At 46.2% G+C, this 10939-nt stretch overlaps 1 protein-coding gene across 2 annotated transcripts; it reads right to left on the bottom strand.

The window, feature by feature from the left end:
- Positions 1-2743: 2743 nt before the first annotated feature.
- On the bottom strand, positions 2744-9552 carry LOC102813495 (chromosome unknown open reading frame, human C9orf9). Of its 2 annotated transcripts, XM_006834900.1 has the most exons (4): positions 9394-9552; positions 4949-5151; positions 3840-3987; positions 2744-2814 (listed from the first exon to the last, which is right to left on the bottom strand). In XM_006834900.1, exons 1-4 carry the CDS (start codon positions 9535-9537, stop codon positions 2803-2805), a joined length of 507 nt encoding a protein of 168 aa, XP_006834963.1. In that variant the 5' UTR covers positions 9538-9552; the 3' UTR covers positions 2744-2802. The 2 variants fall into 2 exon arrangements, with proteins under 2 accessions (XP_006834963.1, XP_006834962.1); XM_006834899.1 differs by lacking the exon at positions 2744-2814 and having other exon boundaries at positions 3654-3987; positions 9394-9537.
- Between the last annotated feature and the right edge of the window lie 1387 nt (positions 9553-10939).

The raw sequence follows: 10939 nt of genomic DNA, 5'->3' as shown, positions 1-10939 counted from the left end.
AAAAATCAGTCCACCATGCTGCTCTGGCCAGAGGCCAGCAAATCACTGCTTAGTGAGGACAGGAGACAAAACGGGCCACTCCATTTGCAACACCACATGCAGTTTTTTGTCAAGAAAGGCAAAAACCTCTAACAATTGTTCATAAGGATGAATAAAATGGTCATGGGGGTGACAGGATCTCTGTGAGGTATGCCACAGAGGTACAGACTCGTAGTTGAAATTGGGTATGTGTTTCTGTTTAGAGAATAGGACTGAAATGTGCTATGACTAGCCAATGTGAATTTCCACCAAATACTAGAACATACCACTTGAAGCCAGAAAGAACCGAAGAACAAATAAAAGTACTCCAGGAAGATCTATAAGTGTTCTCACTGAAAGCACTACGGTGATTCAGGCTGACTGTGTGACTAGGTTTAAGAAGGTTAGAGTGAAGGTTTAGTCCAGGAACTGCAATGGCTGAGTGCCTCCCACCTTCTGAGGACACTCTCAGAGAGGCCAAAGTCCTATGGGCCCACCCGGGAGAGTATGTCTCCCCCGGGGAAGGAAGCTGCCCTTTGTGGAATGATACAAGTCAGCACACCTTATTTGGCTGCGTTTTTCACTCTTCAGGTTACATGCTTTAAAACTGACCTGCAGTGAGTATTGAGAAATGTATGCACTCTGAAGATATTTGTGTACCTGTTTACATCCAGAGTTCTGTGACACATACTGGCTCCCCCATCCCCATCCCTGCCACTGTAAAGTAACTGATTGCACTTAATTAATTAAGCTTACGTCTATAGATAAAAGAACAGGTTTAGGTGGGGGGTTGGCCCCTAGGCTGCTGCTGTCTGTGACCAGTATCCCAATGTGGCTCATTTCCCTGCCTACTGACTCACTGATTTGTCCAGGGAGAGCGGTGTTTCTGTCTTTCCCACACCGGCCTGCAGTCTGTATATGCTAACCTGGAAGAAGAGTGGCTGTAGCCACAAGGGAAGCCTGGCTGGGATAACTGAACATTTATACCCACAACTGCTTTTAGCCTTGAAACGAGTTACTGAAGGCAGAGGAGCTTTCTTCTCCTTCCCAGTAGATCAGCGCAGAATGTGCTATGCCACAAACTCATCCATTCTCTGTGGGATAACTAGGCTGGTTTAACCATTGGACTAGATCATTTTAGAGGAGACCCCTGAAAGTTCTGACAACCCACAAACCAACCCCTCCCTCCCTTTCCCCATCTGATACAGTGTTTGGACAGGAGGGTACGGTGCTGCTCTATGTAGCAAATACTTTGGCTTATCAAAGAGGCAGCCAGGCATTTTGCACTAGGAAGAATCAGTGATCACTTTTCAGAAAACTTATGGACCACAAATATATTACGGAGGAACAGATTTTGCTAAGACTTAATCTAGTTTTATAACTCAATCATGGATCGACCGTATGTAGTTAACTTGCAGTTTAAAGGGATCCCATCAGTGAAAAGAAAACAAATTTTTTAAAAACTGACTGCTTTTATTTTAGTTAAATTGAAGAAAGTCATCTCTTGTCAAAAAGTTTAAAATTTCCCACTTTGATCTTAAAAGCATGTCAAACAATCCACATCAGATGCCATAAATATGAACTGCAAGGGAAAATGGTACAATCGAAGTGAATGAGAATTGGAATCAAAAGGGTTTGCTGTCCTTCTTAGAATGTTTTAAAATGTCACGGCAGTTGCTTGTGTTTAACTGTGAACAAATAAAAAATTTATTGTTTTGCACTACTCTGCTGTGTTGGCATGGAATGACTTAGGCCTTTTTGGGGGTTTACAGGCAAAAGTAGGGGGAACTTAGTCCAAAGATGTAAAACCCAAAGGTCTGGATTGATGAACTTGGGTGGTGGGTGGCATATTCTGGCTCTAGTCTCTCCAAGGCTGTTTTTGCTCTGGCAAATCATCTGGTGAACAATTCCTACCTTTACTGTCTCAAATTCACACCCTTCCTCCAGTACTGGCATGGTTGGTGGGGGAAGAAGTGACTTGACTCATCTCTACCAGAGACAACCTCAAAACCAGGAGCTGGTCTGAATCTGCATGGTCACCAGGCTCACTTTCTGTGCACGCTTGAATTCCTAGAAGATTGTCACATTGCTTTTAATATTGCCATTTTGGTGAAACCCCACTGACATGTTGCCAAGATCTCATTAACCCTTAGCCTTGCCAGCTGAATTTTGTGTGTGGCAAGGGAAAAAGTGCAGCTACTAGATACCACCTTATATGTGCTTTTCATTTGGAAAGAAGCAGGGAGGTTTTAGATCCACCCTAGTTCTAAGTATTGCTGTGCCATTCAGTGGCTTTGTAGGATAAGCACTGGACTGTAAACCACAAGGTTGGCAGTTCGAATCCACCAGCTGCTCCATGGTAGAAAGATGAGGCTTTCTGCTCCTACAAAGATTTAGAGCCTCAGAAACCCTCAGCAGGGTCACTACAAATTGGAACTGACTCAGTGGCACTTAACACAGCAGACCACTGAGATTAAAGACTTGGATGTTTTTGTCTAGAAAATTCGGATTTTGCCTCTTACAAGAATTACTTGCCATCTTAGGAGAAATGTTTAATTGCTGACCACCTGTGGGTCATTGGCATAGCCTCTTGTTAAAAAACTCTTTTTGAAGATGGATAAATATGCCTTTGTTGATGATTTTGCTTGTGTGACTATAGCCTGATGTCTTAGAATAAATATAGACTTTAAGGGCTAAATCCCAGGAAATCAAGCTAGGCAGAGATGTGTTAGAAACCATTTTTATTCTTGATTGTCTCCCCCCGAGGAAGCAAGACTACAGAAGCTAAGTCGTCCCCTGTGAAGGGAAAAACCAACAGTCAGACAGTACTCTGGGCAAGCTCTGTAGCTAGGGACACATTTTTACAATGTCTGGGTCTTGATTATATTATGATAGCCAGGTAATCCTCATACAAGAGCCACAAACTCAGAATTCTTCCCATTTCTCTCCTATGCTTCCTTTTCCCAACTAAAGGAGAGGGAAAGGTGGGTTTGTTCCCTTTGTGGCATTGGTCCAGAGACCCAAAACACACTTCAGAAGTTTCAACATGACCAATCTTTGAAACAATCCTGTGAGGTGGGAGCACACGTTCTGCCAAAGTGGTGGTCTGGGAGGAGATTCAGAAGCTGTGCACACTTCCCCTGCCTGACCACTTGAGCTGAACAGCTGGAGCCCACCAGGGCAGTCCTGGGAGAAGGTCCATGCTGGCCTTCCTCTGGGACACCCCTATCAACTGTCCTGGTAACTTGTGTAAGTGGGGTTGCTCTTCCGTCAGCATAGAACCTGACACTTAAGAGATGAGGAAAAGTTAGAAGCAAGTTAAGGCAAGAGAGAGAGTCTCAATAATATATTTGCTAATCTCTATAGGGGTTACTGGAGTCCTGGTATGGCACTGTGGGCTAATGCGTCAGACTGCAAAGTCATTTGAACTGCAAGGTCAGCGGTTCAAGCTCACCAGCTGCTCCTTGGAAACCCTATACAGGGTCACTATGGGTCGGGTTCAACTCGACAGCACTTAACAACAACATAGGGGTCACTATGTGGCTAGGACTAGTGCTGATGAAAAGGTATCAACCCAGTGGAAACCAAATTGAAGAACAAAGTTCCCCTAACCATACCCAATAGGCCACTTTGATTTACAGTTTCCCACCAGGTGGTCTCCAGGGAGGTTTTAAACATCCTTTGTCTTTTGCACTAGATTTGAAGTTGGTTTTTGGAAGTTCCCTACATGTGTTTGTTTTTAACAGGGTCTGGGTGCCTGTGGCTTGGTGAGGACTGGTGGCTTCCACGGTGCATTCCTTGCTTGTCTGGGGCTCACTCACTTGCTGCAGCACTTTTCGGGGCAGCTTCTCTGAGTGGGCGATCCATTCTTTCATTAAGTCTAAGACAATGGGGATAAGACTGACCACACCTCCGTAGTGGTTCCTGGCCTCGTCACAGCTGAGGTGGTTCACCACGTCATGTGGATATCTGCAACAGCACAAGAGGACCAGGTGAGCCTGTGAATCCAGGGACTTGCCACAAAGTGTCAGGTAATTCACAGACCCCCGGCAGTGGCTTCTGGTCCTGACTGCACATCAGAATCATCTTGGAAGGTTTGAAAACTGAGTACCATGCTGAGACGCTCTGTTGCTGAGATTCTAGTGTAGTAGGCTCAGGGGCCAAGAGCCCAGGGAGTTCTGGTGTGAAAGGCAGGAGTGAAGATGTGGAATATTTAGAAACCTGGATCAGGGGCTATTGAAACCTGCAATCCCTTCTAGCTATGCTGTTTAGTTCCTGTGAAACTTCTTACCCTGACAGTGTGAGAATGGGCACATTGCATTGTGGGTTTCACAGGATTGGAATTAAAGAACCTACAGTGGTGGTGCTCGTGGGACGTGGGATGGGCTTTAAAAGTGCTGGGGATGTATTTTGCATGTGGTCGGTCATTCGTTAGACACAGTGAGGACAGAACCTAACTGATGATTTCTTTAGGATACCCCAAGAAGCCTTAACCTGTTCTACCTATTCCCAACGATTCCTAGCATTTTGTAGGATACCTGGCACACAGGTGCTTGGGAAAAATTAGAATGGCAGTTTCCTAGGGGATAATGAAAGACTCAAACCAATGGACCCATCCAAAATAATCCCATTGTCACCGAGTCAGTTCCAGCTCATGGCAAAGCTGTATAGGGTTTTCGAGACTGTAAATCCTTATGGGAACAGACAGCCTCGGCTTTCTCCTGCAGAGCTGCTGGTGGGTTTTAACTGCTGACCTTGCAGTTAGTAGCTCAACACTTAACCCCCAGTGTCACCAGGGCTAAACTGATGTAAGGGCACTTTTCTAAAAATTGAAATTAGGAGCACCCTCTTCTGTCGTCCGCATTACCCTTCCACCACTGACACCATGTACACACAATGAAGCCTTAAGAACAGGACCAGAGGGACTTACTTGGCTCTGAGACTGCTTAAGTCGCTGCTTTGGCTAACAAGGGTTTTGCATTTTTCTAGAAGGCTGTTGGTGACTGGGGTGCCAGAGTGCAGGGCTTCAAAGCGCTGACAGAGCTTGCTCAGCTCTGTACATATTTCCAGGAACATGAGCAGAATCCGCCTGTCTGTGGTGTTGTTGCAGTAGTGTTCCATGTAGCTCTGCACCTGCAAAGGCCACATGATGTGAGCTGGGACAGTGCCAACAGAGTCCCCATTTATCCAGGAGCACCCACACTCTCCCCTCCCACTCTTCAAATTCATGGCCTGACCCAGTCTGCTCCCGGGGAGATGCCAGTCACATTCAAGCACTGCAATGTACAGACTGCTATAGACAGCTCCCATCAGTGAACATGCCAGGCCCCGTGGGAAACGCTTTACAGGACTGAGCTCCCATCAGCTTCGCTTAAACATTGTGTTGGGGGGCACCTTTTTTTATGCTCATTAAAAAAAAAAATGTTATATTGTGAATTATGTGATAGTTTATATGGGAGAACATTAGCTTTATATTCATCCTATCATATATAATTTCATTGCCATGGCTACAATCCCCTCCATGCATCATCAACCAACCAAAGGGTATACCCCAAAAGCCTTCCCCTTGGTCATCAGCACGCAGCCCCTCTCCCTCTCTGGTCTAGAGTCCCCAGCCATTCCCTCTCTCCACATCATCATCTCTGCCTCCATCTCTGATGTCACTGCTTCTCTGGGTAGGGTCCTGCACTCCGCTCTTCTCCCTTGATGGTCCCAGGGACCTCCGCTCCTAGACTGCAAAGTCAATCACACCCCTCCTTGCTACAAAACGTCTACCTTTACATTTCCAACCCTCACAGTCAGTCCTGATAACAATTATTCACTATTGTATCACAAGAGACCTATCTGCATTTCCTTTCATCAGCCCCGCCTAGACAGATTGGATACTACTCAGTGGACAGTCTACCTTCCTCCACACCCTCTGGATCTAGGTTCCCTCTTGAAAGCTTGTAAGCCAGCCACTTCTTGCCTTTGTTTTTTTATGTTCACATTAAAGACAACCTGAAGCTCAGGTGAAATCATCTGCCCAGGGCACCACAGTTAAGTGGTGGTGTTTGTGTGCTGTGGAGTTGGTTTCAACTCATAGCGACCCTGCATAGGGTTTCTGAGGTTGTAACTCTTTATGGGAGCAGAAAGCCTCATCTTTCTCCTTAGGAACAGCTGGTAACTTCAAACTGCTGCTGAATTCCAGCAGTGACACATACCCCAGACTCCTCACCAATCTCCATGGGGAGCTGGTTCCCAACTTTTCAAACACAGTCCCAGTTGACCTACTTTGAGAACTATTGGGTAAGACCACCTAGATTTAGGAGTAAAGAGAAGGAACTATTCTCCTTTGGGGGTTTCATTGTACTGGGCTTCCAAGGTAGAGAGAGGGAACACAGTAGATAGAACTGGAAAGAAAGATTATCACATGGGGAAAAAACTGACCTCGACTTAACACCATATACAAAAATCAACTCTAGAAGGATCTTAAATATCAAAAATAAAATACTTGTGAATATGTTTGAGAAGCTTTGGAAGAGAAATATTAAGTCATAAAAGGAGGTAACTAAAAATAACAATACGTCCATTCTTTGAACTCATCTTTGGAATGTGGCTGGCTCCTTCACAGGCTGGACTGTCTGTCCAGAGTTCCTGGGATCAGCAATGACTGAATCTAAGGTGGGACAAGGGCACAAGGCCTAACTTGGCACTGGGGAGGAACTGAATCTGGTCCAGGCAAGATTAACCATGTCACAATCACAAGTTTCTCCTACTCTCCGTGATCTGATGGAAGGGAAAGCATTACTTACCTCCTCCATCACCTACAAAGCCCCATGTCTAACTCAGGGCTTTCCTGCTGGTTTCTTTTTTGTCACTAAGCAATGACTTCCTCTGATGGTCTGAAGTAGTTCCTTGCCAAGTGCTGCCTGGCACAAAGTGGCTTCATAAGGGGCCAGGAGTCTGACATCCATCACGTGTGCTCACACACATACACCAATGGCAAGTACATGGGGACGTGTGGGTCAGGAGGAGGGCCTTGCACTGTGGTGTAACCACAGCAGAGCAGCAGATGCCTGGCTACCTGGAGTGTGTGTAGGTAATCCTTGGTTACCTGACCCATGTACCTCTCAGGGAAGCTGAAGGTTGAGAGTCAACACTTCAGAGGAAGTCAACCAAAACCTTTGTTGATTCTAAGGCAAGAAGATCATTCCCTTCTGTGAGGGAGGGTGCTGGGGGGGGGGGTAGGGGTGTCAGACAGCCTGAATAGAAATTTTGAGGGATGTGGGGATCTTGAGTGCTCCTTCCCTACTACTGCTGGGTACCCTTGGAAGTCAGTTCCTGGGGATTCTAGAAAGGGTGTAGAAATTTATTTTCAAATTGTTCAAGGGTGGGGAGGAGTGTGTGTGTGTGTGTGAATGAGGGGAGAAAGAATGTACAGATGAGGCTAGATGTTAGAAATTGGGGTACCTAGGCAATGAAATCCTGGTATGGTGCTGTAGAATAAGCACTGGACTGCAAGGTCAGCTTGAACCCCAAATTCGGCGGTTCAAGCTCACCAGCCGCTCCTTGAAAACCCTATACACAGGGTTGTTATGAGTCAGAACTGACTTGACGGCACTTAACAATAATAGGCAAAGTTTATATGTTGTACTATCCTTTCAACTATAGGTTTAATATTTTAAGTATGCTGCCAGCAAGCTTGCCTGTTTACTGAATCCCCAGCTTGCTCTCCACGACCAAAAGTGGTTCTGAGCTCTCTTCTCCTGCAGGTGGCATCTTTTCAGTGTGAGTGTCAACTAATGGCTAACACTTGTGTACCTAACAGCACCGTGGCTCAAGCCTGTCACCAGTAACTTCCTGCAAGGCTTGTTCAATCTTGAGACCTAAGTGCCATGGAGCAAGCTTGGATAGTACCCTACCGGCTAAGATTGAGTTAAATAAAATATGGTACTTGGCATGAGTAGTTTCTTGAACTGCAGTGAAATCTGATGGCAGGGATTCTGTCTGTCTTGGTCACCAATACATTCCCAGTACTTAGGCCCAGATCTGACAGAGCCTACCGAACACTGAGTGCTTACTAAGAGCCAGCCCTGGGCTGAGTGTCTCCTGTGGATGTCAGCGAATCCTAACCACCTGATGAGGTGTGGGCTGCCACTCTCTTTACACATGTGGAAATGGGCCATGGTCACAGATGGTCATGTGCTAGAGCCAGGATTTAAACCCAGGCAATCTGACTCTTCTGGTGCCCATATTTTTAACTGCTGTGTTATTCACAAAGGTGGCATTGTGGGTTAGATACTTGGTTGCTAAGAACAAAGTTGGCAGTTCAAGCCCACCAGCTGCTCTAAAGGAGAAAGATGAGGTTGCTGCCTCTGCAAAGAATTGGTTGTTGGTTGGTTATGTGCCGTGGAGTCAGTTCCGACTCATAGTGACCCTGCCCAGGGTTTCTGAAGCTGTAAATCTTTACAGGAGCAGAAAGCCTCATCTTTCTCCCATGGAAGAGGTGGTAGTTTTGTCTCCCATGGAAGAGGTGGTAGTTTTGAAGTGCTGACCTTGCAGTTCGTAGCCCAATTCATAACCACTACGCTACCAGAGAAATCCTGTATAGATTGGATGAGTCCGAATCAATTTGATGCCAGTGGGTTTGGTTGGTATGCCAGTCACTCAAATATTTGATGAGGAAATGAATAAATGAATCATTCCATCAGTCTGATTCAGGCATAAACTTGCTCCCCTCTGTCATGGATTGACTTGTGGCCCCAAAAATGTATGCTGAAGACTTAACCCCTGGTACCCATGAAGGTGACTTTGTTTTGAAATAAGGTCTTTGACGATGTTAAATTGACATGAGGTCATGCTGGAGAAGAGTGGGTCCTAATCCCATCTCAGTGGTGTTCCTATAAAATAGAAGGGAGACAGAGAGGGGGGTGGTTGGGGGGAGCGGGGGGAGGGGGGAAGGCCAAATAACTAAGAAGTTATGCAGTAGCTGCAAGCCAAGGAACACCTGGGGCTATCAGAAGCCAGAAGAGATAAGACAGGATCCCAGCCTAGAGCTTTAGGAGAGACTAGGGCCCAACCTCCAGAACTATGAAGTAATAGGTTTCTGTTGTTTAAAGACACCTACTTAGTGGGTCTTTTGTTACAGCAGCTCTAGAAAACTAGCACATCCTCTCTGGTTGTGGTGGCAGTGTGCCGTGGAGTTGGTTCCAACTCACAGTCACCCTGGATAGGGTTTCCAAGGCTGTAAATTTTCACAGGAGCAGAAAGCTTCATGTTTCTCCTGCGGAATGGCTGGTAGTTTTAAACTGTTGACCTTGAGGTAACCACTCGTAAGCACTACATTCTCTGGGCTCGGACTCTCAGGGTCAGCGGGTCCCTGGAGACACCCACCTGTCCTATGCTGGTGATGGGCCGGATCTTGTCGTGGGCATTTTCTCGGCAGTGCTCCAGAGCAGCAATGAACGTGAACTGTTGTTGCTGGAAGATTTTGTATGTCTGTTCGATGTTTCGAAGAGATTCTTTCACCTCATTCATTGTCTTCCTTGGGGGGTCATTGATGAGTGGGCAGGAATCTCTGGGGAGAGAAAGGGAGAGTGGTGAGGTCCCAGGGGCCAGACACTGCAGTTCAGGCCTGGGGTCAGAGGAGGATGGCGCCAGCCCATCTCTGCCGAAGAGTGCTTTCATCAGCGTCTTCCCACACTGGGAGGAAGGTCCTGGGGATTCCAGAAGAAAATGAGGCATTGGGAGGCTACACCGCTTAATATCCCACAGGTTCTGCAGGAAAGAGTTAAATACTGACCCTCACTCATTTACCCACCAAGGGCATGTTCTTGACATAAAATATAACTTCTTTACCTCAGCTGTGGACAAAGAGTTTCTCTTTGGGGGCCTGTTTCTCTAGATTGTAGGTTGTTGTTGTTACATGCCGTTGTATCAGTTCTGACCCATAGTGACCCTGTATAGGGTTTCTGAGGAGCAGCTGGTGACCTTGAACCACAGATCTTGCAGTTCAAACAACTTTGCAGTCTGGCGCATTAACCCACAGCACCACACCAGATTGTAAGTAGTTACACACAAACGCACTCCAGATTGTGGGTAGCTACACTTACACACACACACACACACACACACGTTCACACATACTTTGGATTGTAGGTAGTTAGACACACACGGGAGTCCTAGTATGGCACTGTGGGTTAATGCGCTGTATTCCATAGTCGGTTTGAACCACAAGGTCAGTGGTCAAGCTCACCAGCTGCTCCTTGGAAACCCTATAGAGGGTTGCTATGGGTTGGAACCAATTAGACAGCACTTACCAACACATACACACATACCTATATGTTCACACATAAACCAGATTATGGGCAGCTACACTCACACACATACACACATGTTCACACATACTCTAGACTGTGAGTAGGTACAGTCACACACACATTAGCACACCAGATTATGGGTAGCTTCACACATACAGCACAAACACACACATACTCTGGAATGTGAGTAGTGACACACACACACAAACGCACTCCAGATTGTGGGTAGTTACACACACCAGCACACAACACACTCCAGATTGTGGGTAACTACACCCACACACATATATGTTTATACATACTCTGAATTGTGGGTAGTTATACACAAACACATCCCAGATTGTGGGTAGATACACCCACACACACATTAACACACACTCCAAATTAGGGGTAGATATGCCAATACACACACATACTCCAGATTGTGGGTAGATATGCTGACACACACACTCCAGGTTGTAGGTAGAGATGCTGACACACACATATACATTCCAGGTTGTGGGGAGATACACTGACACACACACACACTCCAGGTTGTGGGTAGAAACGCTGACACACACACACATACTCCAGGTTGTGGGGAGATACACTGACACACACACACTCCAGATGTGGGTAGA

Source organism: Chrysochloris asiatica, unplaced genomic scaffold (genome assembly GCF_000296735.1).
Source record: "Chrysochloris asiatica unplaced genomic scaffold, ChrAsi1.0 scaffold00014, whole genome shotgun sequence".
In the NCBI taxonomy this organism is placed as follows: Eukaryota; Metazoa; Chordata; class Mammalia; order Afrosoricida; family Chrysochloridae; genus Chrysochloris; species Chrysochloris asiatica.
Note: the sequence above shows the minus strand (reverse complement) of the source record. Positions and strands in the feature narration are given on the sequence as shown.